Source organism: Microtus pennsylvanicus, chromosome 17 (assembly GCF_037038515.1).
Source record: "Microtus pennsylvanicus isolate mMicPen1 chromosome 17, mMicPen1.hap1, whole genome shotgun sequence".
Lineage (NCBI taxonomy): Eukaryota > Metazoa > Chordata > Mammalia > Rodentia > Cricetidae > Microtus > Microtus pennsylvanicus.
In genome coordinates this window covers 45,363,363-45,389,745 of record NC_134595.1, presented here as the reverse complement: position 1 = coordinate 45,389,745, position 26,383 = coordinate 45,363,363, and the positions used below count along the sequence as shown (strand labels likewise).

General features: G+C 40.9%; 1 protein-coding gene across 1 annotated transcript in view; it reads right to left on the bottom strand.

Annotated features, from left to right (window-relative positions):
- Nucleotides 1-3,649: 3,649 nt before the first annotated feature.
- The window catches only part of Daw1 (dynein assembly factor with WD repeats 1), a 42,526-nt gene continuing 19,792 nt past the window's right edge, over nt 3,650-26,383 (bottom strand). Inside the window, exons 6-13 of the mRNA XM_075951569.1 lie at nt 25,584-25,683; nt 22,238-22,345; nt 19,721-19,827; nt 14,977-15,079; nt 14,349-14,463; nt 7,614-7,690; nt 4,763-4,925; nt 3,650-4,044 (exon numbers count right to left, since the gene is read on the bottom strand). Coding sequence (XP_075807684.1) covers nt 4,010-4,044; nt 4,763-4,925; nt 7,614-7,690; nt 14,349-14,463; nt 14,977-15,079; nt 19,721-19,827; nt 22,238-22,345; nt 25,584-25,683 — 808 coding nt within the window. The 3' untranslated portion in view covers nt 3,650-4,009. The remainder of the gene's footprint in view (nt 4,045-4,762; nt 4,926-7,613; nt 7,691-14,348; nt 14,464-14,976; nt 15,080-19,720; nt 19,828-22,237; nt 22,346-25,583; nt 25,684-26,383) is intronic.

Below are 26,383 nucleotides of genomic sequence, written 5' to 3'. Positions count from 1 at the left end.
CATACAGTCTCCATGTAGTTATTTTGGGTAAAGCTAGCTGGCAGCCAGGAGCCGGGCGGCAGGAACGCTGCCCGTGGCTCCTTCAACACATTGAAAAGGAAAAGAGAAAAGAAAGGAAGAAGACATGTGAAATTGGCAGGGGCAGAGGAGGAGCTGGGGGAGGAGTGGAAAATGTATAGAACATATAATAATAAAAAGACACATTATCATAGGAATGTTAGATTTTATGTGATAAAAATTGATCTGTTTCTCCTCAAGACTATAAAACATCAAAACAGTTCAGTTCGGGTCTTTGCTGTAAGTTCTGAAAAAAAAATATTGTGTTCTGTTCTAAGACATGTGTTCATATATACTAATCACAAAATTATTAACCACACAAATAGTAACTAATATTTATCACATGCTTATATGTACTAGATATTCATAATCCTAAAACAGGACTATTATTATAACTTTTGAAAATAGGAGACTGAGAATCACAGTGGTGCGGAGGCTTCCCAACAATCAAAGGTAGAAGTCAGAACATATGTCTAGATGTTGTGTGCTCATACCCCTCTGGGTATTCCTAATCTCATAAATTAAGTAGGGCTGGGCCTGGCTGGTACCTGGTGGGAAACTGTGTATCCAGGCAACCTGACTAAGTACTCCATAGGCTTTCTTATAGCATCATGCTGCCTTTCATTTAAATGAAAATAAAATGGGTATGTCATCATTTTCCACTATTTAGGCACTTATTTTTAAGCAGGTTGTGGTATCTAAAATTCTTAGGAATATTCTTTTATGAAATATTTCCTTTCAGTCCTGGAATAGCAGGGCTATAATCTCAGCTTCTCAAGAGTTAGGGGTAGGAAAAGTACAAATTCAAAGCTGGTCTGGGCTACAGAAGGAATCAATGCAGTCTGGGAAACTTAGCAAGGCATAGTCTCAAAAAGAAAGGAAAGGAAAGGAAAGGAAAGGAAAGGAAAGGAAAGGAAAGGAAAGGAAAGGAAAGGAAAGGAAAGGAAAGGAAAGGAAAGGAAAGGAAAGGAAAGGAAAGGAGACAAGAGTATGGTTCAGTGGTAAAATGATTGTCTAGCATGTGATAGCACAAGTTTTGGTCCCCAGTACTTGTGGGAGGGGAATGAAAAGTAAGACTTCATTGATACATAAAGGCAAGAGGACTAAACCATTATGAGGTCAAAGCTGCCAATACCTTAGCTGGTTTATAAGACATTGAATGTCTACTAACTGTATATTGGCTGACTCTGTTGAATGGTGTAATAAAATAATACTGTCATATGACTGCCCTAGTTTGCTTTCTGGTACTGTGATACAGTAATGACCAAACCATCGTCAGGGAGAGCAGGGTCTATTTGGCTTATACTTCCAAATACTCTGTCATTGAGGGACATCAAGGTAGGACTCAAGGCAGAAGCTCAGAGCAGAAATCAACAAAGGAACACTGTTTGCTGGCCTGCTCCCTCCAGCTCGCTTAGCTATGTTCTGTGTAGAACCGAGGACCACTTGCTCAGGGATGGCATGGCCTACAGTGTGCTAAACCCTTCTACACCAATTAGCAATTAAGGTGTCTCACAAACATATCCATAAGCTAATCCAACTGAGGCGGTTCCTCACCTGCGGATCCCCCTTCCCAAATGTGTCAAGTTAATAGTTAAACATAACACATGAAGTAAAGTCATCAAAGAGTCCCAAGTATGTGTCCACTCATTTAGAGTCTTAAAAGTAGCCACCACAAGGGGGAAAGAATAGTCTCTTTGATAAAGTGTTGGAGAAACAATATCTGCATGCAATAAATACAGCTGTATCTGTATTGCAGTGGTTTGGATCTGGAACATGCCCTGAAGTCGCATGTGCTGAAGGCTTACTCTCCAACTTGGTGGTAACAGGGAAGTAATGGAAACAGTAAGAGATGGGGCCATAAGGGAGGTTCCAGGTCAATGCGGGCATATCTTCAAAAGGGATTATGGGACCCCCGCCTCAGTCAGTGTTTCTCTCTCCTTCTGTCTCTCCCTCCCCACTCCATCTCTTTTTCTCCCTCTTCTTCCTGCTATACCCGTACTTCTCACTTTTCTGCATCATCATGATGTAAATGATGTAGCTGTGTGATGTAACCGCCCATTTCCTTTACCACAAGTTCAGGAGCAACTGAATCAACCAGTTATGTATTGAAACTTCTAAAAACATGAACAAAATTAAACCTTTCCAGAAGTTGGTTTTTATTATCTTAGATATTTGAATCACAATGGCGGAAAGCTAGCAAAACCAAATACTGTACACTATACACAAAAGCCAGCTCAAAAATCCATTGGAACTCTTAACACTAAGACCTGAAACCATAAGACTCACCAAAGAACTGTAAGAGGAATGTACTATGGCACTGATATTTTTATTGGTTTGTTTTGCTTTTTGAGACAGGGTTTCTCTGTAAACCAGGCTGACCTTGAATTGCTGCTTCCCGAGTGTGGAATTAAAAGCATGCGCCACCACTGCCTGGCTGTGGCACTGATCTTGATGGTGAATTTTTGGATTTAATCTCAGAAGCACAAGAAGTAAAGGTAATGAGACTACACCATCTAAAGCGCAGCAATGGAAACCGTAAGCGGAAAGGAAAGCAGGGCTGGTGAGCTGACCCAGAGGGGAAAGGCAAAGGCACTTACTGCCAAGCCTGACAACCTGAGTTTAATCATCAACCCTGGGATGCCATGTGGTGGAAGAAGGGAACTGGCTTTATCAAGCTGTCCTATTACTTACATGTGTGCACTGTGGGCACACACAGTAAATATGTAGAACATAAACAAATAAATGAACAGAAAGTGCACATACATAGATACAGAGAGTGCTCTTGCTTGGCATTAAAAAGAGAAAAATTCTATTTGCTAAAGTAGAAAAGTATTGAGGACATTGTGCCAGAAATTGAAGCACAATACAGTGCATGATCTCAGGCATATACAGCTTCTAAAAAGAAAAAGACAACCAAACTCAATAGAAATGGCCGATGAGTAGTAACCAGGGCTACAGTGGGTAAAGCTGAAAGGTATTGATCAAACTGGTCAAAGGGTAAAAACTTGTAGTTAAGTGACAAATAAATATAAATTTAGGATACCATGTGGTGACTTCGTGCCTTTACATATTTGTTAGTAGATCTAAATATTCTCAGTAGAAGGGATAAACAATGGATAATGGATCTTCAAAGGTGTGTGTGTGTTTGTGTATCTTCATGAGTTTATGTGTATCACGTAAATAAACTGAATAAAGCAAGTGACCACAGGAGACAGGAGACCATGTCAGATTTTCTGGAACTCGAATCACAGCCCATTGTGCACTGCCTGCTGCTAGTGCTGGAAAATAAACCCGGGTCCTCTGCAGAAGCAGTAAGTGCTCTTAGCTGATGAGCCATCTCTCCAGCACCCCAAGATGTTTTCAATATTTTAGCAACACTTTGGTTGTTTTCTCTTATACTTCAATGTTTTCATTCGGGGTTTTTAAATTTACTAATCTGAATATCTATTCTGTTAATACATCCTTAGAGATAAAGCTACCTACATGTATTCTATGCCACTTTTAATGCAGAATATATTTTCTGGTGAGAATCATTTTATATTTATTATCTTACCATTCAAACATATAATAAAACACTCTTCATAGGAAATTTTGTCTAAATATTTATTGAAGATAAACTAACATCAACCTTCAGGTAGAATCTAGAAGATTCTAGAATCTGGAAGAAGTACTGTAAAGGCACTCTGATTTTATTTATCAGTATCTTGATGCTATTAAAACACAAAGCACAACTAAAACAATTAGTGACATTCACCATATATTATGCTTGCTCCTGACATCACTTATGATAATACTAAGAAATTATGTAAGTCCATCAGTTTTCATGGTCATGCATGTAAGTGAAGGACAGGCCGCTCCATGGGTGAGGAAATAGGCTCACTTGTTCTCTGGGAGTTCAGGTTCTTGATCACTGTTGCCAACAGCCCTGCTCCAAAGCAAAGCCCTTGGGTCAACGCCATATCCTGCAGGAATTGTCCTTGCTGCCTGATGAAACAAATCGCACCATCACTTTCCCGTTATCTTATTTCGGAGGCCTGCTCTTTGAACAGGAGGACTTTCTCCTGGGTCACTGCTACTCAGCCATGGGTGAAATGGGAGGCTTTCCAAAGGACAGCGCACCAGGAAGTCACACAACTGCTGGTGGTTGTAAAGCGTCCAGTGCATATTCTTTTCCCCCACACACTAGCATGTTTGTAGGGAAGAGCCAAGAAAAAGACATTTAAATTTCACATCTCTAATTGGAAAACACATGTCCTGACTTGTTTACATTATTGGTGTCTACTACCATCAGCTGAGCAGTAACCACTAGAAAAGTACAGCATCCAGCTCGACAAGTTCTTAACTGGCTATCTGACCTAGAGGAACAGAATGTGAAGTCACAAACAGTTACCATCAATGGCAGAGCACACTCCTAGGAGTCCTGGAACAATATGGCATGGGTGGCTAATACTACCAACCCGAGCACTGGGGAGGCTATGGCAGGGGGATTGCTGGGATGCATAGCAAGACCCTGTCTCAAAATATTTAAAAAATAATAATAACAAAAAATTCAATAATTGGGTAAAATGAAATTCCAGAAAAAGCCGAGGCCCTTGGACAACTGAACAGAGGTTGAGCATGAACTCTTCTTGGCATCCATTTCAGAAGTCTAGTAGGAGATTTAAAACGGAAACTAGCGCTATGGTGTGTATCTCTCCCATACCTGTGATAACTATATTTCCTTTATAGTTGAAAGCACACGAAAATATTTCATCAGTGTGCCCCTCCAAGACCTGGAGGCACTGACCAGTCTGAACATCCCAGATCCTGGCTGTCTTATCAGAGCTGCCTGTCAAGAGTCTGTTTCCTTGGGGATTGAAAGAGATCTGCAAAACAGAAGAGCGGTAATAGTAAGTTGAAGTTTGGTTTAACAATAGATTCTCAAAAGCAAACAGAGGACTGAGCACCCATCTTCTCTCTGGCCTAGTATTTATTTTTAGAACAATTTCTTCCCAATGGGAAAAATATAGGCGCTAGTATCTGAAAACAAAAACATAGATGCTTATGTTTAGCTGCTTACATTCTCACAAGTCTAATCCTGAAAGACCAAAGCGCCTGTATACTTTGAGTATACCCCAAAAGTTTCTTCCCAAAGACTCATGGTTTCTTCCTCACCCTAAAGAGAAGCAGGGCTGGGTTGTCAAAACAAAGCATACTCTGTCTGCAAAGTCCAATGTCACCTCTGTCACACAAGCTTCTGCCACCGAAACCACACAGAACCCCCTTACATCTGTGCCGCAGAAAGAATAGACACCCAGGACCACAAGAGGATGTTTTTCTATTGCCACCCAAAATGCATCAATTACAGATAGCATGTTCGGATGTTTCCCCTGGGTGAGGTGTTCTCCTTCAGGATCTGAGTGGCAGAGGCACCTGCTGCTGGCTCTTGGCTTCCTCTGATAGTCCCTGTGATCACAAGACAATGATTTGGGCCACTTCCACTAGGACTGAAGATGTGGGGAGGACAAGGCATGTCTGTTTCTCGTCACTGTCTCACCAGTGTCTAAAAAATGCCTACGACAGGGGACAGTCTCAAAAGGTGATTACCAACACTCCTCTAAGCTATTAATGAGACTCACTGGGTCATACACACAAATACATGAAACTAGGGAGGCGATCTACAGAAGAGGAAGGGGCACAAGGGAAGGTGATGGGAATAGCTATGAACTTAATACATTATGCACATGTATGAAAATGTAATAATAAATCCATTATTGTTCATACTGAATATATTGTAACGTTCTAAGTGTTGGTGAATGAATATATACTGAATGCTTAAGCTCCGTACTCCATATAAATATTATCATCAGATAATAATTTTATGAGCAATATATTTGCTTAACGTGCATACAATTTACCGATTATAGAATTCAAAATTTTCTTACAGTCAGATGTTCACAAAGACAAATGCACAATCATTGAGGGAAAATATCAAACATGGTGGTAGCTATACTCAGGAACATGGCCCGGGCTGCCCTTGCATGCCCTACTTTCCCATACCTTCCTGCCACTCCGTTACCTCTCAGTCCAGGAAGTGGTCAGCAGCGTCCATTGTCTGGATACCAGGTCACTTACCAACCACAAGGCAATGGCCACCAAGAACAGGGGCAGAGGATGGAGGGACAGGAATATACACAGGGACAATGCTAGAATCTCGCTATAACCATCAGGGTTCTGAAGCCATCAAGCTATCACTTCATAAGGAAGGGGCAGATAAGATTTCACATACAAAACCAAGAACTGGGGCTGAGCTGGGAGGCAAGAGCCTTCACTCGGTCCCAGCAAGCTCTGCCACTGAGTGACTCTGCTCTGTGACGCTTCAAATAAGTGGCCGATAAAACCCTGAGATACAGTCCTGGATAGGTTCATACTTTGTTAAATGTTCCGAAACATCACTCCTTCCATCACAACTGATTTCCAGAACCCTTGAGGCTCCACATGCTTTTTCGCATAATACAAACTGGGAAGAAAGCACTCGGCAAGCTCCTTAAACTGCTGAGTTGGGTATTTTCACCTAATTAAATATTTGCTGATGTTTGAAAAGAATGCTGTTTATGCTTTTAAAGTGTTTAGGATATCATTTCTTTTTGCTGAATCAGAGAGGATAAGCTTAAAATTAAAGGCTTAGGTAGTTGAGTTTTAGGGCAGGGTGATGTAACCAAAGAGACGTTAGTACTTTAGCCCCAGTACACCTGTGTTTATTGGCAGGAAGGGGTAAGGAGTGTTTATTTTATTTTATTGATTGCTTGAGACAAGGTGTCATGTAGCCCAGGCTGGCCTTGAACTCCTGCTATCCTGTATCTCCCTCCAACCTGCTGCAATTACAAGCATGTGTCACTATGCCTAGCTAGCCACCGTAAGATCTATAAAATATTAATTTTACATAACCAAAACTAAATGCAGCTCTACTCCCTATGAAGTAAATGAGCTTGCTGGTATGTTGAAGGGAAAATTAACTGAAATTCCTGGATTCCTAATACATCAGCTATGTGTATTCATTCCCTTCTCTCTGCTGTCCAACAGGAAACCCACTGTCGGTAAAGGATGCAGGAAAGATAGTGAATAGGAAGGAATCTATTTGACTGAAATAGAAATGGTAGACAATTTCAAGAGAGGTGTTATCAGTTGCTTCAAGTGGTGTTTTCAGTCACTTTGCATGGAAATTCATCTTAAAATAATGATCAAATGCAGATATGACATGAGCCAGTCCAATGAGGTGACTCCTCGGCCACTCAACTCCAGTAGCTCCAGCAACATGAGACACCATTTTAGACTCAGTGAGGGCTCAGGAATAAATCATTGCATTCACTTAACTTTGTTTTCTCTCTATTTCAAGCTACTTAATATCAGGAATATTACTTCCCTGCCTGCAAAAATTAATAAATATGTTGGTTATCTTAAAAGGGAAGCTCTGGTCAATTAACTCAGGGGGTTAACTTGTAACCTCTGATATCCTACGATAATTTTTTTTTTTTTACAGCAAACACACAGCTCCAAATGCAACAACAGCTCACCTTTGAGATTTCTCCCTCATGGCCTTCCAGTTTGGTCACGCATTGCCTTGTGGTCGCATTGTAAACTCTTGCTGTCCCTTTTGGGGAGGGATTGGAATAGACATTAATCCACCTGAAATGCAGGACTTCACGTTACCTAAAATCTGTCCTCCGACAAATGAGCTCTGCCCTGAGCTTGTCCTTCCTGTGACAATACCCATGCTCAGCCTTCTAAATGCAGCTTTCCCACTGCAGAGGAGGCTGGACAGACAGGACTTGCTCTCTGACTCTGACATTGTCGGAAGAGATCCTGGGCTCCCAAGTAGAAGAAGGTGTGACATGTGGAATAAGAAAAAACGGAATAGACAAAATGATTTTTTAGTGTTATTTTAGAATTGGTATGTTTACAAACCCAAGGCTTACAGTTGAGCCGCTTCACAATGTAGTAACACAGGAATGTGGGGGCGACTTAAAAAAGAAGATGAGGGACTTGAAATAAATATGGTGATGCACACACACCCCTTTGACAGCACAGCTATGAGACAGAATGAGCAAGTCAGAAGCAGACTGCTGGGCCACATCCCACTTCACAATTTCCTAACTGTGTCCTGACGCAAGCGTCGTGAGCTACTTTGTGTCCACTTAACTCCCTCAGCTGCCAAAGGGGAACGGCAATTAAACCAGCTGGTGTTATCATTTTCGGTGCAACCAACTAATCCAAATTTCTGAACTTCAAACAATAAACGTTTGTCATTTTGGAGAAAAACAAGAGTGTTCTAAATCTCAACGCTTCTTAGAAATCACAGAATCAGAAGAGATTTATAGAATGCCACAAAAGAAAAAGAAATTGTTTTTGAAGAAATGGTTTGTAGAACAAGAAGACAATTGCTACTAGAATGAGCAGCAGATAACGAGGAAATAAAAACTAGAAGTGAACTGATACCGTGGCAAACTCTTCATCCCTCAGATTTCTAGTCTCCCCCCCTTCCCCCAACCAGTGCTGCTGAGTGACTTCCAATATTCTATGCGACCTAACAGTTCATGTAATAAATATGGATGGATGATTATGTGCTGTCTTGCTTTCCGTAACATAAATTCATGACAAACTTGTTGAATTATCCACAGTTATAAAACCATAACATAAAATCATGGAATGTTTTCAAGGGCATGATGTAGAAGCCAGTGCATATTATATGTGCTTATCAACAAAGAGGAGAGACTATATAGCATTCCACATGACTCTAAAAAAAAAAGCATGACACAGGATATAGCTTGCGTCATACATGGAAGACAGAGGTGCTTGCACTGAAATATGAACTAAGAGAGTAGTGAGGAGAATCATCACACAGCTTCATGCAGTGTTATCAAGGACTAGGCCCAGCCTAAAGCCCACAGGTGTTTGCTGTGGTTTTCAATATGGTGTAAAATCACACATTATTCTCAAGGATATGCTGTGCACTCAGTCTGATAGCCTGTGCAGATTTTTTAAAAATTTATTTTTAATTGTGTGTATTTGTATGTGCCTGCATGTAGGTATTATAGAAGAGTTCAGGCACTAGTGGAGACTAGAAGAAAAGCTGTAACCAACAGAACTGACATTGCAGGCAGTTGTGAGTTCCCCAACTTGAGTGTTGAGAACCACACCCTGGTCCCCCTCAAGAGCAGCAAGCTCTTTTGACCATCAAGACATCTCTCCAGCCCCTCTTATGCATATTTTAAAGTGGCAGGACAAACGTGATACAAAGCCACATGGTACATCACTATATAATGGGAACATAGTGGGAAGCATGCAAGATGTCAATCATATTACACATAGAAACCGTAGCATCACTACGATCTTCAAGCACATGACAGTTAGTGTAGCCTTATAAATGATCACTAGGAAGGAAAAACAGTCAGTGTGTGGTATAATATATGGTACCAGAAAACTGTCATAGAAAGAACATATCCCCATATATGATTATACATTGTTTTATGTGACAGAACACATGAAGAAAATATGTATTCAGATCCATGGTATCACACATAAGTAAAGAAAATGTCCAGGCTGGCTTCGAACTCGTGATCCTCCTGCCTCTGCCTCCTTCAGCAAATCCTACAGGCGTGCGCCACCACAACCAGCGCACATTGGAGCACTGGATTGAGCTCCCAAGGTCCAAATGAGGAGCAGAAGGAGGGAGAACATGAGCAAGGAAGACAGGACCGCAAGGGGTGCGCCCACCCACTGAGATGGTGGGGCTGATCTAATGGGAGCTCACCAAAGCAAGCTGGACTGGGACTGATGGAGCATATGAGCAAACCGGACTCTCTGAACGTGGCTGACAAGGAGGGCTGACTGAGAAGCCAAGGACAATGGCACTGGGTTTTTATCCTACTGCATGTACTGGCTTTGTGGGATCCTAGTCTGTTAGGATGCTCACCTTCCTAGACCTGGATGGAGGGGGAAGGACCTTGGACTTCCCACAGGGCAGAGAACCTTGACTGCTCTCTGGATTGGAGAGGGAGGAAGAAGGGGATGTGGGGTGAGGTATGGGGGGAGAGAGAGGGAAATGGGAGGAGGGGAGGAAGTGGAAATTTTTTAAGTAAAAATATATAAAAAAATAAATAAAAAATTTTAAAAAAAAGAAAATGCCATGACATTTTCTAGAACCAAAGTTGGATGTGGAGTTCAAACATCATCTTTATGAGATGATACAGACATATACAGTATCAGCATATGGATACTCAAAATAAACTCTGTATAAAGTAATACAGACATATACAGTATCAGCATATGGATACTCAAAATAAACTCTGTATAAAGTAATACAGACATATACAGTATCAGCATATGGATACTCAAAATAAACTCTGTATAAAGTTGTATGATGTTTTGTCTCACGACTGTCAAAGCTCAAACTATAGAAATCAGTACAGTCAAGGAAGACTGCATAAATATGGTGTAATATCATAAAAGGGCTTTAGGAGCTAAGATGAAACAGTATAACATAATATGGGATCACTATGAATATGGTATTTATAGAATATTAAAGTTATGATATAGAAAAGAGAAAACAAGGTACCTGGCTAAAAAAATAAAACATATGTAGTATCACATTATATTTATCCAAGAAGACCAGAAACTCATAGTGTGTATTATACATTGTCAGCATGCATAGCAAGGCACCGTAATGACACATGCATGCTTCAAATTGTCACTGAGTAATCAAAAGATGGTGTATATATGCTACAATTTAATACACTGTCATCAAAGATAAACCTATAGCATACTCTTACATCATAAGTGGATATCAAACAGATATGACAGATAGCATTTTGCCAAATGTGGTTTTCAAAGAGATGATGAGATAGTATCTAAGGTCATTTTCAAGGCCTTGGATCATATCATGATACATGGGACTCAGGAAGACCAGACAGACACAGAGATCACCAGACATAGTTTTTGGGGACGTGGAGACATAATGTGGTCATAGGGAAGATAATAGTAACAGTACCTGCCACCATCTGTGATCTTTCTGGAGATGAGGCAGTCAGAGAAGATTCTTGTGTGCTGATCAAGAGTATAACATAATATAGTATGGGACCTAGCTATTAAAAACAACATCAAAAACATGTGTAGCAGCATAAGAGATGATTTGTATTAGTGTATCATGCATTTATATCTGAATGATGGCATAGACCCATTAAATACCATTTGTGTTTTTTGTTTATTTGTTTGTTTGTTTGTTTGTTTGTTTTTGAGATGGGGTCTCATTGTGTAGTTCTGGCTGGCCTGGGACTCACAGAGATCTGCCTGTCTCTTAGCCCTTTCTCTATCCCCTACCCATAGCAACCCTTGTCCAAAAGTTACAGACCTTTGTTATAAGAGATGGTATTTCCATGATTGGCTTTATGATATTGATTTCATGCATACAAACTCCTAAATTTACACAGCACAGTAGCCTTTAGTCAAGAAGGAGCCTATGAGACATATTTAGACTGTTTATTATAAATTAAGGAACATGATAACCAAGAAAGAATGAAGGAAGCAAGTAAGGACTAACAAGAACTAAAATCATTTTTAAAAGGACAGCATTTGGAGAACTTTTATTTCATGATACAAATATTTTCTTTTTGCCACAGTAAATAGGACCATGTGGTCTTGCTTAAAGAATAGATATAGATCACAAATACAGATCCCAGAAGAAGCTCACACATATGGTCTCCACCCCATTACCCAGTCCAGTCTAATGGAAGAAATAAAATATTTTATGGCTGCGGATATGGGAAGCAATCAGCTCGTACTTCTATTTACTCCATATACAGAAACTACTACAATAAAATGTAAAAGCAAAAGCTATAAAATCTCTATATCTTGCTGCATGCAACAAGTTTCCCAAGACTTAGAAGGTTATTTATTACCTGAGATTTACTGTGTGAAGAATTCAGAAGGGGCTTTGATAGCTAAGGATCTCCTTGCTGTAATTAAAGGGGGGGGGAGTGTCATCATGCCCAGCTTAAATGCCAATTTTTATGGCTGCCCAAAAGAAATATATAGTGACAGCACACATGATGCTTAAGGTCATGATTAATGCATAGAATGACTTCATATGTCATGTTACTTGAGAAAATCATGGATAATATCAATACTTAAAAAAGGGGATGAAAATAGTTTTCATGCCTACAATGCTATCTGAGATATGAATAATGGCAGGACAGCACATAGTTGTCACAATATATCAAGGTTAGGACCACACCATTACACAAAATTTAAATATGAGCACAGAGTGTTTTTGTCATAGAGCTGGAGAAGACATCTGAAACATCATTCTGTACCAACAGAGTGTTTCACCCATACCATAGCAGGGATACACATGGTTATCAAGGAGGCGAGGTCGTCAAACTACAGCGCCATAAGCAGTATATCTAAAGGGTAAGCATACAGTGTAATATGATGCATAGTTGACATGTACATTGCCTACAGAATAGAATCATGCATAATATCAGAAATTGTGCAGACATACAATGTCATATAATTATTAGCAAAGAGATGACATATTAATGCAGCATCATGTATGATATTTAAGATTACACAAGCATTATGCATAACTGATACAGTCAGTGAGATAATAAACCCAGTTGTAATAGAGATAACACATACATAGTATATTGCAATTATTCAATGGATTAAGTCACACTAATATTATCTGTAGAGAGTATGGAGTAAAATATTGTCAATATTGATAATATGTATATATATATATAGTATTGTATAGAGTAAGATATTGTCAGTAAAGATCACACACTACAGGATTATATAGAGTAAGATATTGTTAATAGACATCATGTGTACACACATACATATACATATATGTATTACAGCATCATATAAAATAAGATTATATCAGCAAAGATCATAAAGATACATATTGTATCATATAAAAGTAATATATACAGCTATATAATAATATATAATATATAGTAATATATAGAAGATATATATTGCATCATATAGAGTAAGAAGCTACCAGTCAAGCATCATAAGGTAGATAAAGTAAAAGGGACAAGTAACCAACATAAATTTACCATAGTGTCAAAGGTGTTTTTTACTTATGACTCTGGTATAAAACATGCTCATCCATAGAGTTTGGTTGACATTGTAGATTCTCATGTGTGATTACCAGTGAGATGAAAATGTGCTATCATTTGTGGATAGAAAGGAGGTAGCATGGCTTGACACAGCTTCACATTTAACATTTTCAGATGTCATTCACACAGTGCATAGCATCATAACTGGTATTTCAGAAGATGAAACATAGGCATTTCTTTGACTGTTCAGTGTAGTACCATAACTGATCATCAGAGCGATGACCAAGCGCACAAGTTGGCAAAATAAACATGAAGGGGACTTTACGGATATTGTAGAGTAATCAAGGATTGGGACACATAATATTATAGCACCATTTGTAGTTAGCAGGAAGCATCATATATGACAAACAGGCCAATGGTATAAAATCAGAATGAGGGAGTTTGAAAAACATACATGGTCATCAGATGATGACATAATATGATAGTGTATTTGCCTATGAGCAAGGTAATGGAATCATACTATAGGATATGCTTCTCACAGGGATTTGACAGACATGGTGGGACAGTACATTACTGACTGAGTTAATGCGGTTTATTCCAGTAACATCAATAGTAACCAAGTTGATAATCCCCCCAAAAAAGGAACATTGTACACAATCATCAAAGAGATGACTGTTAACATTGCACATACATACAGAAGATATTAAGACCTGTAGAGATATGTGTGGCTCTATCAAGGTGACACAGGCAATGTAAGAACATCACATGTGATTATTAAAAAGGCAGCATGGACCCATGATCTTTGATACAGTCAGTAGTGTCCACTATTCAGAGGCTGAGTTAGCAAAATCACAAGTTCAGGCCAGCCTGGGCTACAGAGTAAATTCAAGTCCAACATGGACAACTTAGAGATATCCTACCTCAAAATAAGACTCAAGGGAATGACTTAGTGGAAAAGTGTTGCTGAGCTCATACTAAAACTGTATATTCAAACCCTCAATAACACATAACACACAAAAGGAATGTGACATGGACACACTGTGATGACATACATGTCATCATGGAGACAAGACATATGTTTCTATCACAGCAAGTTCTTGGGGGGAATGAAGCATGGTATAGAGTCAGGCACCATTTCCACGGAAAACATAAATTCCTCCATAATGTAAATGTGAACAGATGACTTACCATCAGCAGAAGCTGTTGCAATAAGTTTCCCTGTGTAATCAAAGCAGCTGTCTAGTATTTCATCATCGTGGCCTGTTAAGGTTGCTACACATTTTCCACTTGTAGCGTCCCACAACTGAAATTGAGAGAGACAGAAACCATCAAGTAAGTAACGAAATTCCTCCCCAAAGTGGGCTGATGCCCAGTGATCTCATGATATGAGTGTGACTTACTAAATACCTGTGCAGAAAGGATACACAGAATTCTCTCTGATCAGTTAATTTTCCTTTGATTTATAACCAAAGACCACAGCCAAACATCTGATCACAGAAAAATCAAAGCAGAGACACTTAGAATTTTCTACAACATTAAGGAAATGAAAAACATCCTGAGAGGTGTGCTTTGGGAATTGGTATGAAAGGATTTTTTTCTGTGACAAAGACTTCAGATTTCTAGGGATCAACCCAAACTGTGCAGACAGTTTCTGTGTGGTTATTTAGGGGGTCTGAGCGGCCGGGAAACAAACAGGCAGCCAAGCAACCTCCTACAACTGCATGCCCTCTTGGAAGTCTGTTAGTGTTATGATGAACACCTGATAGGGTATACAGGAGAGAGACACAGTACAAAGCAAGGCTGACTCTGAGCTCACCATGCAGGTCTTGTCCATGGAGCCTGTTAATATGAGAGAGCAATCCCAGTTGAACAAGGCGCTGCTGATCTCAGCACAGTGGCCGATTAGAGTGTGCACCTTCCTACAAGACAGAGATAATCACAGCCAGTAAAAGAGATTGCCCTGGCTTTATTCTGTTGTTGTGACCAACTGTCATGAAGAAAGTGGTGCAGGGGAGGAAGGGATTATTCAGCTCATCATTCCAGGTTAAGACCAAGGCATGGACTCAGACAATTGGTCACTTCTCACAGGGAAGCAAGTACACCCCACACCCCATGCTGCCTGCTTGGTTCTGCTTCGGCTCAGCCAGCTTTCTTTACTGAACTCAGATTAGGGCCCAGCCCACGAAATGGTATTGCCCATGTTCACAGTGGGTCCTCCTACCTCAATTAACAAGACACGTTAGTCATAACCCACAGACATGTCCAGAGGCCATCTTTATCAAAATGATTCCTCACCCAGAGTCTCTCTTCCTAGGTGACTCTAGACCAGCAGTTTTCTTTTTTTTTAATTTTTTAAATTTATTTATTTATTAGAGATTTCTGCCTCCCATTTCCCTCCCCTTCCCCCAATCAAGTCCCCCTCCCTCATCAGCCCAAATAGCAATCAGGGTTCCCTGCCCTGTGGGAAGTCCAAGGACCACCCACCTCCGTCCAGGTCTAGTAAGGTGAGCATCCAAACTGCCTAGGTTCCCACAAAGCCAGTACGTGCAGTAGGATCAAAAACCCATTGCCATTGTTCTTGAGTTCTCAGTAGTCCTCATTGTCCGCTATGTTCAGTGAGTCCGGTTTTATCCCATGTTTTTTCAGACCTGGGCCAGCTGGCCTTGGTGAGTTCCCAATAGAACATCCCCATTGTCTCAGTGTGTGGGTGCACCCCTCGTGATCCTGAGTTCCTTGCTCGTGCTCTCTCTCCTTCTGCTCCTGATTTGGACCTTGAGATTTCAGTCCGGTGCTCCAATGTGTGTCTCTGTCTCTGTCTCCTTTCATCGCCTGATGAAGGTTAATATTCAGGAGGGTGTCTATATGTTTTTCTTTGGGTTCACCTTCTTATTTAGCTTCTCTAGGATCACAAATTATAGGCTCAATGTCCTTTATTTATGGTTAGAAACCAAATATGAGTGAGTACATCCCATGTTCCTATTTTTGGGTCTGGCTTACCTCACTCAGGATAGTGTTTTCTATTTCTGTCCATTTGTATGCAAAATTCAAGAAGTCATTGTTTTTTACTGCTGAGTAGTACTCTAATATGTATATATTCCATACTTTCTTCATCCATTCTTCCATTGAAGGGCATCTAGGTTGTTTCCATGTTCTGGCTATTACAAACAGTGCTGCTATGAACATAGTTGAGCATATGCTTTTGTTGTATGATAGGGCATCTCTTGGGTATATTCCCAAGAGCGGTATTGCTGGGTCCAGGGGTAGGTTGATCCCAAATTTCCTGAGAAACCGCCACACTGCTTTTCAAAGTGGTTGCACAAGTTTGCATTCCCACCAGCAATGGATGAGGGTACCCCTTCCTCCACAGCCTCTCCAGCAAAGGCTATCATTGGTGTTTTTTATTTTAGCCATTCTGACAGGTGTAAGATGGTATCTTAAAGTTGTCTTGATTTGCATTTCCCTGATCGCTAAGGAAGTTGAGCATGATCTTAAGTGTCTTTTGGCCATTTGAACTTCTTCCGTTGAGAATTCTCTGTTTAGCTCGGTGCCCCATTTTATAATTGGGTTGATTAGCCTTTTACGGTCTAGTTTCTTGAGTTCTTTATATATTTTGGAGATCAGACCTTTGTCAGTTGCGGGGTTGGTGAAGATCTTCTCCCAGTCAGTGGGTTGCCTTTTTGTCTTAGTGACAGTGTCCTTTGCTTTACAGAAGCTTCTCAGTCTCAGGAGGTCCCATTTATTCAATGATGCCCTTAGTGTCTGTGCTGCTGGGGTTATACGTGGGAAGTGGTCTCCTGTGCCCATGTGTTGTAGAGCACTTCCCACTTTCTCTTCTATCAGGTTCAGTGTGTTCGGACTGATATTGAGGTCTTTAATCCATTTGGACTTGAGTTTTGTGCATGGTGATAGATATGGATCTATTTTCATTCTTCTACAGGTTGACATCCAGTTTTGCCAGCACATAGACCAGCAGTTTTCAACCTGTGGGTCACAACCCCTTTGACAAACTTCTATCTCCAAACATATTTACATTTCCATTCAGAACAGGAGCAAAATTATAGTTATGAAGTAGCAATGAAATTATTTTTATAGTTGTGAGTCACCACAATGTGAGGAATGTACTAAAGGGTCGCAGCATTAGGAAGGTCGAGAAGACACTACTCTAGGTTGTGTCAGGTAAACAATGAAACCACAGGTGTTTTGCTCCAGCACACACACACACGGTCAAACCCATACGTGTGAACTAAATTTTAGTATCTACAAAATTACATTTTTTATAATGAAGCAAAAATAGTTTTGCTGTTACTCAAAAAGAGGACATTAACTTCAGTAAAAATACTTGTAAGTTCTAAGCAGTCAAAGATAGTATGGCTGAGCCTGGAGAGATGACTCAACAGTGAAGAGCATTCACTGTACCCAGAGGCCCCCTGTCCGGTTCCCAGCACCCAGATGGCAACTCACGATCATCTATAAGAAGCTCCAGGGCATCCAATGTCCTCACCCAGCATCTCTGGGCACCAGGCAGGCATGTGGTGCACATGCCTGCATGAATGCAAACACACTCATATACATAAAATAAAAATAAATCTTTGTTTAAAAAGGTAATATGATTGTGTCTGATTTATTCCAGCCCCAGAAAGTTTCTGATTTGATCAGCAACATATGGTATCATGTGTTCACATATCACACACTACCCCATAAAGATGTATAACTATTATATATTGGCATAAATTTGAAAAAAACATATTTAAGGAGATGGAGATGTTAAGTACCCTGTGTTCATTATTCAATAAATTATACATGTACTGAATTATCATACTGTACATATATATATGTGCAACTAAAATAAAATTTGAAAACTATAACTTTACTTAAAGTAACATTTCAAAAAGGAATGGGTAATTATTCACAAGGTAGCCTAAAACTCTAGAAATGGCCTTAAAATCAATGAGTACAGCTAGGAAAGTAGCTCAGATGGCAAGATGCTTGCTTTCATATCATGAAGAACACTCCAGGTTAATCCCCAGTGTTACATGAACCACATGTGGTGGCACATGACTATAATACCAGCATTCAGAAGATGGAGGCATGGAGACCAAAAGTTCAAGGTCATCCACAGCATCAAAGAGAGTTCAAGGCCAGCCTGAGCTATGTGGGACTTTGGCTCCAAAAAATGATTAATTAGCTACTTAATTCATGAACAAAAGCAACATAGTAATGGGACCCACAGATGCATGGGTGTTCAGGAGCAGGGCATCAGATGGCTGCAAGGCCCTTTCCTGACTCATGCTCTTGAATACCAGCACTGGTAATGAATCCCTTTATCCAAATTTGGAGTCTAAAAGTGAAGTTTTCCAACACAAATATGTTAATTTAGTGAATTTCTTGACAAGTAAGACCAACAACCATTGGAAAGGAAATTGAAGTTTGATGTGGGATTCCCCTCTGTATGCTATAAATATGTTTTATTACCATTGATTAATAAAGAAGATGCTTTGGCCTGTGGCAGGGTAGAACAGAGCTAGACGGGGAAAACTAAATTGAATGCAGGGAGACAGATGGCAGAGTCAGGGAGATGCCTTGTCACTGCTGAAAGAGAAAGATGCTGGAAACTTACCAGTAGGCCACAGCCTCATGGTCATACATAATTAGTAGAAATAGGTTAATTTAAGATGTAAGAGCTAGCTAGAAATACATCTAAGGCATTAGCGAAACAGTGTTGTAATTAATATAATTTTTGTGTGATTATTCAGGTCTGAGCAGTTGGGAATCAAGGTGCAGTGCTTTTTACAGAAGTTCCTGGTCTAAATTAAGTTTGAGAATTAAACATAAGCTTTAATTCATGATATTCAGTTTTACCACAATAAGTTGTCACTGAAACCTGATTATACAGCACAGAGGACAAATAACAGCTACGTAACCAAGCTATTCATAACATTCTTCTTCCATGTTGCCGTTTGCTATCATTTGCATAGAATTTTGGGAAACCCCTTATTTTGTGGCTCCAAAATAACACTAAAGAATGAACTCTGGAGAGTGGGAGATAGCTCGTGGTTAAGAGCATTTGCTGTGCTTGTAGAGGACCCGGGTTTAGTTCTTAGCGCCTACATGGTAGCTTTCAACCATGAAAGTGCCAGACACATTTGTGGTGCTCATATATACATGCAGTCAAATTACTACAACACATAAAAATAACCAAGTTATGAGTCATACTCTTGTTTTTCAGTTTGTTTTGTTTTTGTTTGTTGCTTTCTTTTTCTCTTTTCTTTCTTTTTTTTTTGTTTTCTGTTTGTTTGTTTTGTTTTTCAAGACAGGGTTTCTCTGTTGCTTTGGAGCCTCTCCTGGAACTAACTCTGTAAACCAGGCTGGCTTCAAACTCACAGAGATCTGCCTGCCTCTGCCTCTCGAGTGCTGGGATTAAAGGTGTGCGCCACTACTGCCCAGCTTGAGTCATACTCTTGCAGAATTTAAATCACAAACAACGTAGGCAAGGCTAAGCTAACATATATCACAGAATCGTCTTCATCTCTGACTCAGGTCAAAAATATCTAGAAAATTACCTTCCAGTACTGGTATCCCATACTACAACTGTGTGATCAAAGGACCCTGTGATGATTCTGTCTCCTGAGGTGTCAAATGACAAGGAAATGATTTCTGCCAAATGACCCTGGGAAAAGAACAGATACAGTCATATACATGTGTATATGAAAGCACATCAACGACAGTAATATGTAGATAAGAGTACATTACCACCTAAAAGATGGTAAAGAGAAAAGAGGTGCAGCGAGAAGCAAGAAATCCTACTGGGCTGGGCTGGGCTGGGCTGGGCTGGGCTGGGCTGGGCTGCTGGGCTGGGCTGCTGGGCTGGGCTGGGCTGGGCTGGGCTGGGCTGGGCTGGGCTGGGCTGAGCTGGGCTGGGGTAGGAAGAACAGCATGTGGCATAGTTTCCTCTGCAAGGTGACAAGAAGATTGAGAGACCAGAATTTGACAACATGCACAGGAAATCAGCAAAGTTCATTGCCTTGCACGTTGCAAGCAGTACAATTGCAGGACAATGAAAATGTTGTAGGGCAGGGTTGGGTTATTTAGAAATGAAATAATATGTTTGGAGGAACTAGAAGGGATCTTTCCCATTATCCTGGGAAGACTAGAAGGGCTGTTTTGGGGTAGTCATGAAAATAATGAGTGGGCAAAAGAAAACGGTAGATGGGCTAATCTAGTAACTTCAAAATGGAGGAAACTCCTAGGATAATGTGATGTGGAGAACCAATTCCACATCACTGGTCAAGGATAGGTAGCTGCCCGTGACCTGACTTTCCCTCCTCACAGGCTAGACCTGAGGAGCCCAGTGTATGAGACAATATGAAGAAATTCCTCCTGCAACAGATTCTGAGAATCTGGAAAGAGGATCTTGTTTGCAATAGGAACATCAGTTTCCTAACTGTTTCAGTAAATAAATACAATTAAATACCTTTATTTCTATTCATTTTCTTTTATTGTTTATTTCGCTTCTGCACTATAGCCTTGAACACACAACCCTCATGTCTCAACCTCTGAACTTCTAGGATCTCTCTAGGAACTGTGTGTGTGTGTGTGTGTGTGTGTGTGTGTGTGTGTGTGTGTGTGTACACATGCAAGTGTGGAGGTGTGGTGTATGGGTAGGTATGGTATATGTATATATCATCTCTTTCCCTCCCGTATGTGTGTGTATATGTGTGTGTGTGTGTGTGGTGTATGTATATGTGAACACGTTTGTTGGTGCACTTGCCTGTGGAGGGATTTGTGTAGGCCAGAGATCAACTTCATATCTTTCTCCATTTCAATTCATTTTAGCATTCTTAAGACTGAGTCTCTCACCAGAACTAGAGCTGGCTTTTGGACTAGGCTGGCTGTCCAGGACCCATCTGTCTCTACCATCCCAGGCTCCAGGGCTACACATCTGCGTCATCATACCAGACTTATATGAGTACAAGAAATCCAAATTCAGTGTCTCATGCTTACACAGAGGGATTTTACCCACTGAGATATCTGTTCAGCCCTTGATGACATCTGTAGATAATATAATCCAAAATCCCATTGACAAAATGATTTGCTGACAAGGTGAAGCGTATCTGAGTATCCGAATCTGGGGCATACACACAGGTTGCTTTCCACATGCGCAGAGCAGGACTCGGTGTGCCAAACAGGCACAGCCGAGTTAGAAGGAGGAAAAATATATTGAAACCACAGACACCAACTAAAATGAAAATTTCCCTCCACATGTTCCTGAAGGAAGAGACAGTCAAGAAATTCTGTGCCATGCTGATGTTACTAATGCTAGGTCCACAGACGTAAAAAAAAAAAAAGAGAGAGAAGTGTAGGATTAAGCTTTAAAATAATGATACCATTTCCTCTTGCCTTAGTCTACTTTTAATTTTCTTAGACAAAGTATCTTGTTTGTGTTTGTCTGGTTTGGGTTTTGAAAATTCACTTCCAGATGTAAATGAACGAGGAAGCCAGGCCCACAATCTGATGGTTCCTGCTCATGACATAGGGAGTTACTTTATTTCACTTGTGGCCATTTGGGCTGGGTGGGATGACGTGGAGGGTGACAGGTCCTGGGAAGGTGTCAAACATGTGGCGGGAACAGGCAAGACAAAAAGTCATAGGCATCCTCTCTGCGGGTCTGCCCTTTGGTCTTTGTGCTTGCAGCCCCTTGTCATTCTACATAACCTGGAAGAATTTGAAGGTGGGCATGAAAGGCAAAGGAATGCATGAACCACACTTTCAAAAGAATCTACCGGCCTGGCTCTTCAGTTGGGCATCTTCCAAGCAGTAACAGCCCTGCCAATTCTTTTTCAGCCAGATAGACAAGGGATTCTAAGATTATGTGGTTTACATAATAAAAACCAAAAGCCAGTTTGGTTTCTCTGGCATCTTCACCTGAGTCTGTCCCAGCAGTCAGCAAACCAACTGTAGCATCTTCCGCAGTTTAAATGCCAGTGGCTCAAAAACTTCTTTTAATATAGCCTTCGCTTCATAACAAAATATAACTATAATTAACACAGATGATAGCCTTGTTAACAATACAGACATACTGTGAGAGTGACCACTTCCTCTCCGTTCCGAATGTCCCATAATTTAGCCGTTGTATCCATACTTCCAGTAGCAACCAATGTACTTTGTGGGTTGAATGACAAACACACCTACAACACATGAAAAGAAGGGAACTTTAGGAACATGATGTCTTGGACAAGTAATTATGCACTGAAACTCTTGCAATTACCTCAGCAGATTTAGGTTTAATAATTTGGATAAGACCACACCAAGCCATCAGAGTGAGAAACCTGTTATCTCCAGGCAGAATCCTGAACAATCTCCTAAAGAGAGACCTTGTTCTTCTCATGTGGCCTGCTCTGTCACAGGTTCCCTTTACAGCCTCCAGAACACAGAACAATGAGAGCCAAATCACAGCCCATCTCTTATGAGTTTCATGCTAGGGGCTTTCTGGGTTCTTGTAGCTATGATCACAGTCCCATTGAGCATGCTCTCTAGCGATTAACTCTGATTCTGTCTCACTGTGTCAATTCCATGTCCTGGATGGCCTTCCAGCAGTCTTTCTGGTAACCCCATACCCATGCCTTTGGTCTTTCCATTAGCAACTGTGCCTCTGACTATATCTTCACCACCAGCTAGTCCATCTCTGGTTAAAATTTCCGAACACTTCCAGCTTTCTTCCTCGCTTGCCATCCCGCTCATGTCCCAGGATCCCTTTCATTTCTCCTCTCCTGGCCGGTCTATCATTACCACTCAACTGATGACACTGGGAACATCACTACCTCTAGAATGCTCAACACTGGTGCCGTCGACCTACCAAGTGCACTCTCCATGCAGACTCCTAACATTAACTCTATCCACCAAGAGCTTGAAATTGTGTGCATTCCCTGACTTATCATCTGAACATGGAAGCTAAAGCCAATATATTAGTGACTGGTGAAGTAATTCTGAGAGTTTTTCTTCCTTCAGTCTGGGGATCCACACTATTATTATTGCATCATCTTCCTGTTCTTGGATGTGATGTTGTGGAATATAGTAATGACAGAGATGCTTGTTAGATGGTATAGGCATTTTTCTCAATCTGTCTGATGATCAAAAGTTATGTGGTCTCCTCTTATGCATGGAATTAGGGAAGGGTACTACCAACAACATAAACTTCCAAACAAGGAATCATCGTGGATTCCCCTTTCCTCATTTCTCAAATCTATGTGGTAAGCAAGTTCCTCCGTCTCTGCTCCATTAACACTTCTCACCTTCTCATCTGCGTTAGGGCAGCCTCCCTAGAGCATGAATTGCACTAAGACCCCAAACTAGCAGAGATATCTGATCTCACAGGCCTCCCATTTCTCCTTCACAGGGCTAAAAATATAATCTTAAAGAACCAAGTCAGGTACTTCCAGCTAGAAAGCCTCAAAGGAATTGCATTCATTACTTACAAGATGATGCCCAGATTTATTAGTATGTCATCATATAAGCCCCCTTAGATCTACCACGTAACTTTTCCTTGCCTCTTCCACTCATTCACTTTCACTAAATGTTTTCTTTGGCTAGATATAAACATACAGAGACATGGATGTCATGTTAATCCATGACATCCATGACAAGCTGGGTATTACATAGTCCCTTGCCTGTCACTCTGAGCCAAGAGTAGAAGGCATATTCTGTTGGAGTGGCTTCTTGTTCATTTCCTGGCCACCCAGACTCCTGAAATAATTACACTGAAATCTTTACTAATTAAGTGTGTATTTTTTGCTAACTCTTATATCATAAATTAACCCATTTTTATGGATCTGTGTATTGTCATGTGGCTGTGGCTTACTGGCAAGGTTCCTATGTGTCTATCCCTTACAGGCATTTACATGGTATATCTTTTTTAGCCTGGCTAAATAAACCTTTCTGTCAACAATATTCTATGCATGCCATATCAGGAGAAGGTTGAGTTCTCTGATCACAAAGAGATATCTGAATTCTCAGAAACAACTATGTGTGTAGCTTTGGACACAGAGAAGTGCTGATTCCTGCATCTGGAAAGCATGTACCCTTCTCTGTCATTCTTTCTGAACATCTTCCCTGGTCAACGACCTCATGGAGGTTGCCACACACTTCTTGCACAATAATGTTAACTCTTTGAACCTATCCAGTGATCTGTCTACTCCTTCTGCTGAACTGAAAAGTCCTGAGTGACAAAAGCCTGCATCCAATTCCATCAGGCATGCCACAACGACTGTCCAGATTACATGTACAGAGAGCTTTGGAGGTCTGTTTTGTTTCTTTTCAGTTGGCCTAGAACTCCCTATGTAGCCAAGAATGGCTTTGGTCCGCTTCTCCTTCCTCCATCTCCTATGTGCTGGGATTACAGGCATCCCTGACCACCTCTAGCTTATGCAGTGCTCAGACCCAAACCCAAGGCCATGTGATGTGGCCAAGCAAACACTTTACCAACTGAGCTACTTCACTGCTCTTGACACATGGTTAGCATTTAGTGTTTATTTGATAGATGTTGTGGGCCATTAAATTATATGACTGTCTTAATAGGAACTCTATGAAAATAAAAGTGTTTTCAAAATTCTAAGGGAGTTTGAAGACACAGCTGCTTTCTAAAGACAAAGATTTTGACTTTCTTCACCTTTGACCAAGCTACTGTCGGTGCCTCGGTTTCCTTAACTGTGCCTCAAAATGGGGCTTTTAAGGGGCAAAATTAAGCTATTACACATCAATGTCATGAGAACAGTATGTGCCCCCGAAGAGTAACTGCCACACCTCCTGTCTGCACAGTACCTTAAACCCACCATGGGCTCCTCTTGAATGAATACGCCATGAATCTGAAGGTGGATGAAAACCAAGTTTGCTCCTGGTTCAAGCAGCCTGCTTGTTCTCAAGAGTCATCCCGTGTTCCACGGGGTGCCAGTTTTCTTATGAATTTCCATAAGGCAGGATAAAGATGACAAGGGCCTCCCAGCAGCGAAAGTCATATATTTAGAGTTTTAGATGACTTATTCAAGACTGAATCCTATTGAAATGCGTTGAGTAATCAGCCTGCACATTCAACATGGTTACAGAAGTTACAGCTACTGTGATAACCTCATCAGCTCTGATAAAGTCAATTCTCTAGAGATAGTTAAGTGAAAACCGGGGCGGGGGGGGGCATTCCTCGCTCAGATGCCAATCACATTGCATGGCTACTTATAGTCTTTGCAGGCTACCCTACCTGTATCTGTGAGTGGTTAAATCTTAAGTGGTGAGAAGTACAAGAACAATCCATGTACTCTCAAAAAAAAGCTGGATCAAAGTTTGAAAATGTAATATAGAAGCAACTTCCACTCTCACCACTGAGTCCTAAGGGGAAGAGCAGCATGAGGGAGTCTTCAGAAAGTCAACTGTACTCACGATCTCAGCTGTGTGGCCCCTGAAGGTGTGGTAACACTTTCCCGACTCAGCACTCCAAAGTTTACAGGTCTTGTCAAATGACCCAGTGGCAATTTTGTCACTGTGAATTTTAAAAGTCTGGATTTTAGAATCAAGGTCAGCCACATTGCATGATACACTGGACTAAGACTAGAGGTGCTGGCACGTGACTAGCATCCTACTTAGGCATATACTACACCGTTAAAATAAGGAGCAATTTCATGTTTGCTCCAGTGAATAACAAAATCAAGGTCTGATTTTTAATGGTATCAGTCATACATATGAATGTTAAAGATGTAGTATTAAAGGTATGGATATATTTTTGTAATTAAACAATTTTTGCACCCCACCTAGGCAGTACACAGGAGCTGACCCTGTTGTCAGAAGGCACAGGTGAGCTATTCAAGAAGGAATGAGAGAGTAGAGAGTAGGAGAGCTGATCCCTAAAGCAGTGGGGAGAGTCCTGCACCTTGCCTGGGAAAAACAGTAGAGCTGGTCCTGGTGATAAGAGTGAGGGGGGCCCAGATCTGAGGGCCCTAGAGCAGGAGAACTGGCCTCCCTCTTGTCTGCAGGCTGCATTGGGTAGCCGAGGCAGTGCTGGAGAGCTCTCCAGAGCAGTGAAGATGAGGGAAAGCTAGCAAGCTGGCCAATCCAGCTACTACCCTGGCCCAGAACAAGGGCTATGAGTTGGCCCACCTCGATATCCACCAAATCTATGAACTGCTGGAACTCGTGAAGCGAACAAACCTACAGATCCAAAGCAGCAGGATCTTCATGACACA